This window comes from Achroia grisella, unplaced genomic scaffold (assembly GCF_030625045.1).
Source record: "Achroia grisella isolate CSIRO2021 unplaced genomic scaffold, CSIRO_AGI_Agris_v1 utg1382, whole genome shotgun sequence".
NCBI lineage: Eukaryota > Metazoa > Arthropoda > Insecta > Lepidoptera > Pyralidae > Achroia > Achroia grisella.
Genome location: NW_026712627.1, coordinates 26,793 through 32,946, shown reverse-complemented (window position 1 = coordinate 32,946; position 6,154 = coordinate 26,793). Strand labels below are relative to the sequence as shown.

General features: G+C 40.6%; 1 protein-coding gene across 1 annotated transcript; it reads right to left on the bottom strand.

Moving 5' to 3' along the window:
* Positions 1-373: 373 nt before the first annotated feature.
* On the bottom strand, positions 374-1,225 carry LOC131855409 (uncharacterized protein K02A2.6-like). Its single transcript, XM_059206681.1, has one exon. It carries the CDS (start codon positions 1,223-1,225, stop codon positions 374-376), a length of 852 nt encoding a protein of 283 aa, XP_059062664.1.
* Between the last annotated feature and the right edge of the window lie 4,929 nt (positions 1,226-6,154).

Sequence of the window (6,154 nt, the reverse complement as noted above, 5' to 3'; positions counted from 1 at the left end):
AGAATATCATTGCTGCGTGACGTTGTGTTAGAATGTTGTACAGAACCTTCAATACTGGGGGGAAGGGGATTGTTAGTAATGTGGACTAATGATCCCATTGCTAGCAATGTAATGTACTATGTCAGATCGACCTCCACGCGGTTCCCCCTGGAAACCATCGTGATACATTCCCGGTGAATTTGTCACGTTGGGCTAACTGATCTGACTTCATGTTCATCCTATCATCCTCCACTGGTGCCCCGCCAGCGTAAACCGTTAGCGCAGGCGAGAGCACCATTCCATTATCATCGTTTAAAAAAAAAAACCTTCATTACTGAGTGTGGTACATTTGGTGGTGACGTCATCGTATGGCAGATGCAATTGTTCATCACAGTCAGCTGACTGTTGCGATGACATCGATAATTAAATGTCGGCGATTTCTAATTAATGTACCGCCATGTTTTAGTTTCACTTGATATGAACGTTTCCCTACCAAGGACTCAACGACACCGCTGCTCCAAGTTTTATCTATTCTAACTTTAATATTTTGTCCCGGTACCAATGGTAATAAATCTCTCGCACCTTTATCGTAACGTTTACGTTGTGCGCTTTGTCGAATACTTAGTTCTCTTTTTACATGCTTTTGAATTTTTGGTTTTAATAATTTTGGACAACATGGAATTATGCTTCTTAAATGTCTGTTATTTAGCAGTTCCGTGGGTGAAGCTAAGTTGGAACTAACAGGAGTATTTAAGTATTCCAAAAGAGCAAGTCTAAATTCAGTTTTATCATGCTGTGTCTTTTTTAACATCTTTTTTACTATTTGTACAGCTCTTTCACTTTGACCGTTCGACTGTGGGTAACAAGGTGATGACGTTATGTGACTAAAACACCACTGCCGTGCAAATATTTGAAATGCGTGAGAGTTATACTCTGGACCATTATCTGACATGACAATATCCGGAATACCTTGTCTAGAGAACACAATTTTTAATTGTTTGATTACCTCATCCGAAGTTGAATTTTGTAATTGAATTACTTCTATGTATTTACTGTAGTAGTCTATTATTATTAAATATATGTTACCTTTCAAATGAAAGATATCGGTCCCTATCTTGGACCATGCCCTATTTGGTATATCGTGTGGGATCATCGTTTCTTTAGAATTTTGGTTCTTATACGTTAGACAGGCCTGGCATTTGCCAATATAATCCTCTAATTGACTATTTAAGTTTGGCCAGAACATTGTGTCACGTGCCCTAAGCTTACATTTATCTAACCCTAAATGACCAACGTGTATTTTCAAAAGCATTTCACTACGCATATTTTTTGGAATTACTACACGATTTCCTTTCCATACTAGACCATGCGAACTCGATAATTCTTGTCTGTTCAAAATCTACCCTGTATCATCGTAAGCACAGATTATTATATTAGAGTCCGTTAGTTTGTGTTCCCGCGGTTTCTGTTCCCCTCCCTTACCCAGTACTGAACTGACCGTACAGCGGCCTTGACGCGCGCGCGCATTGTGTTGTGAATTAAAATAAATTAGAACTGTGTTAAACCTACTGTGAAACTGGAAAGCTAGCGAAGATATCTTCGAGACCCTGAAGCCCAAGAAATCCGCAGAACCATACAGGTACGTGACAGACGTTTCCACACATATTTTTCCCTATATATATACATAGTAAATTCCCTAACATTTTGGTAGCAGAGCGTAGTTTGGAAACCTCTGATTACATTTGATCTGGCCTGTTCCGTACCCGGAACTGTTTATTCCAAATAAATCTGTGCTTAGTTTGCCTTAAATTAAATTAATACTATTACATTACTCGTCTTGACCTTTGACCTTTACCTATAACTTGAAATCGTATTTAACATCGTAAATTAAAAGTACTATTTGCGTATATAACCCTAGTATTTTGTTGAGTAGGTGTTTATTAATAATTAATACATTTTTAATAAAAGCTATAAATGTATCATTGCATATTAGCGTAATGTATTGATATAAATTGAGTGAATTATATTAACGGTTACATCGTACTACCTACTAAGTTGTCAATATAAAGCGGCCTGTTAGAATTGTTTCGCTTGTTACCTACATTCTTTTATTGTAACATCTTTTATTTCATTCTTTTATTGATTTAAACTGGTTTTCTGTATGCGAGAATATTGTGTTTATGGTACTTTGTATGCTCACTCTGGATTAAGTAATATTTAGGTACATTCTTGATTTGGTTGAAAATATAGTTGATTATTGATAATATAATAATAATTTTTATTATTATATTTTATTTGACCTTTATAAATACTCGTGAGTTATATCTTTATATTTTATTAAATATTTCTTTTGTTTGTGGTAATTAATATTTAAAATAAAGATGTCGAATCCTAATGATACGGTGAGAGCGTGTTTATTCAGTGAGACTGTTGAGTATCGTCAATCAATGGGTACTGTTCGATTAATCAGTGACTAGATTGCGGATGCTTATGCTTTGCTGCCTTCTGCGTCACGTGATAGGCTTATCGTGCGGCTTTCTGAACTGAATGAGAACTATGCTAAATTTAATGAAGCGTGTTCTTGTCTCCTTGGCGGTTTGGACCCGGTGATTGACACGAAGGAGTATAAAGATACCCTAACCTTATCTAAGTCAATGCGGCCTATGGTAGATGAGTTGCGGCTTAGGTTTAGTGAGTTGAAGCCTGAATTGTTCCATGACCCCCCTGCAAAGTCGAGTACTCCTAAGCGGCTTCCATTGATATCTTCCCCTCTAATGTGTATTAAAAATAAACGACCCGACTTACCTATTCCTACCTTTAATGGCCAAAGCGGATCCTATTTGAGCTTCGTCGACCAATTTGATAGTATTGTCGATTCCCAGCCTGACCTTAGCCCTACTAATAAGTTACAGTACCTTGTTTGTGCATTATCGGGTGAGCCTAAACGTCTACTATTACATTTACGTATTGAAGCAGAGAATTACCCTATCGCTCGTGATTTGTTAAAGCGGAGATATCATAATACGCGAATACTGGCGGATACATATATAACACAGATCCTTACCTTACCTAACATACCCCCTAAATTGAATGGATTACGTGCTTCGTTTCTCAACCCATTGTTAACAGCTTATCGTTGTTTGGAACGCTTAGAGTTACCTGTGACTAGTTGGTCATATATGCTAGTGCACATATGCCTTAATAAGTTGCCCCTGGAGTTAAAGGCTCGTTTTGAGCGGCGTTACGGTGGTGATAGTGATCGACTGCCCCAGTTTGATCATATCATCACTTTTTTAGAAGATGAGTGCCGCCACCATGGTAATGTAGGTGATGCAGCATTAGTAGATTCTGCCCCAACTTCCCGTACGTTTGAACGAAGACCTGAATACTCGCATAACCAGCAATCTAACCGCCCGCGTAGTGCCTACGTTTCCCAGGTACCAGTTTCCAATAAGAAGTGCCATATGTGTAATAGTGATTCCCATTATCTACGTGAATGTCCCCAATTTCGTGATATGAACCCACGTGACCGATCTTATTTTATTAAATCGTCTGGCCTGTGCTATCGATGTTTAGATAAACATTTGATAGCCAATTGCACACGTGATTACAGGTGTGCTGTCTATGCTCGGTCCTCCCATCACACCTTACTGTGTTTTAACAATTCTCGAGATCCTGTTTATCCTAACCATCAGAATCGTAATAATACAAATTATCGCAATGCTCTTGTGCATAATGCACCGCGTACATCACCGCGTATAACAGCCGTACTCTCTGTTGTGGTTCGTCATCACCTGCACGTCGAGCTTCTCCTCCTACATACTCACGACAAGATTATCGTCATACGTTCTCTCCCCCCGCGGTCACTTCCCGAGATAAAACATATCATAAATCAGGTGACCTCCCCGACCGTTCTATGCATACCAACCATAGACGGAACTCGTCCCAATAACTAGGCCCTGTATCCCCCCCTGCTTTCTCACCACATATGTCTATTCCCTCCAATTCCCTAGTCCTCCTACCTACCGCCATTATTCATGTCAAATCGGCTTATGGTTATTTTATAGAGGCCTGTGCGTTATGTGATACAGGCGCACAAGGTTGTCTGCTTACTACCGACTTAGCTGTTGAGAGATTGAATGTCCCCTTATCATCAAACTCAGTACCTATTCGCGGTATTGGCAACATTCAATCTGTATATTCTCGCGGTTCTATCTCCTTACCTTTAAACCAGTTCATAGATCGTATCCTGTGATAACAACCCCTGCAGTGGTTGTTGATGTAATTGCAGGCCCCCATCCTGAGATTGAGTTGCCTAGGCCTGTCGTTAATAGTATTAATCACCTTTCCGTAGCGGACCCCTCCTTTTATAAACCAGGGCCTATTGAGGTATTGTTAGGTGCCGACGTGTTCGGTTATCTTAAGCAACCTGAAAAATCGATTTCTCTTCCTCATGGTCTGACCGGCCTTTCAACCGTTTTTGGTTGTGTGTTGTCTGGACGTGTTGCTGGTAATTTCCCCGACCTTGAACCCCCTATGACTGGCATTTCTCTATCCCAGGTCGTAGAGAAATTTTGGAAAATTGAGGAACTGCCTCAAGTTCTCAATCCCAATCCTGAGGAGTTAGAGTGCGAACGTATTTTTAAGAATGGCATCACCCGTGAGAGTGACGGTCGTTTTATGGTCCGACTTCCGTTTATCTCTGATCGTCCCCAGCTTGGTGAATCCAAGTCTACAGCGGTTAAGTATTTCCTAAATTTAGAAAGACGTTTCAATGCCAACCCAGAGCTTCGTGAAAAATATATTATATTTATGCGTGAGTACATAGATCTTCACCATATGTCTCCCATTTCCTATAATCCATCATTACTTGAGCATTATTATATTCCCCATCAGGGAGTGTTTAAGGTCGACGACCACTCTAAAATTCGTGTTGTTTTTAATGGAAGTAGTCCAACCTCTAATGGTATTTCATTAAACCAGTGTTTACACACAGGTCCCAAGCTCCAACGAGATATCACTCATATCCTTCTTAATTTCCGTAGACATGCTGTGGTCTTTGTGACAGACATAAAAATGATGTTCCGGGTGACCTGGGTGCACCCCAATGATCGTCAGTATCAGTTAATCTTGTGGCGTGAATCCCCATCTGCACCTCTTGTTACGTACGAGTTAGCTACAAATACTTACGGCCTACGGTTTAGTCCCTACATTTCCATTCGTACCCTTTTAGAGCTTGCTGAACGTGAGCGCTCATCATACCCACAAGCAGCTGCTGTTCTGGAAAATGATATTTATGTTGATGACTGCCTAACCGGAGCGAGTTCACTCGGTGAAGCTCAAATATTAAAAACAGAACTTCAGTCCCTAATAGCCTGTGGTGGTTATGAGCTGAGAAAATGGATCAGTAATGAACCCGAATTGCTCAAAGACATACCCCTCGAACATCTACAGGGTCCATATGAATTTCATGACCCAGATAACCCACCAACCATTCCTGTACTTGGTATTCAGTATAATCCGACTGCAGATTCCTTTACATGCAGTTTTTCCTTTAAGCTTCAGAAGTCCCTAACCAAGCGTACAGTTCTCTCCCTCATCGCTCATATTTATGATCCATGTGGATGGATATCTCCAGTTGTATTTAAAGCCAAAGCGTTTATACAACGTCTATGGATGTCGGGCCTCAACTGGGATGATCCTCTTAACCAATCCCTTTCTGATGATTGGTTATTATTTGTACAAGACCTGGAGAATATCAAACAGCTGAGCATTCCTCGTCGGATATTGCCTGCGGATGCCACTTCCATTTCCTTACACGGCTTTTGTGATGCTTCTGAGGCTGGTTATGCAGCTGTTGTATACCTTAGGACTGAATCCTCTTCTGGCCATTGCTCCGTCCATCTCCTGATTTCTAAGAGTAAGATTGCTCCTATCCTTACTCGTCTCACAATTCCCAAGTTGGAATTGCAAGGAGCTGTGCTCCTCACAAAATAAAATTAATTCATCACGTTACCATCTGTCTACAGAAGGTAATCGTGTTGGATGCTATCCACAGTTGGACGGACAGCAAAATTGTGCTGGCATGGATAAAGACTCCTCCTCACCCGATTCATACATTCGTAGCAAACCGCGTGTCTCAATTCACCTCATCCGATTTCCCTTCCGAGTGGCA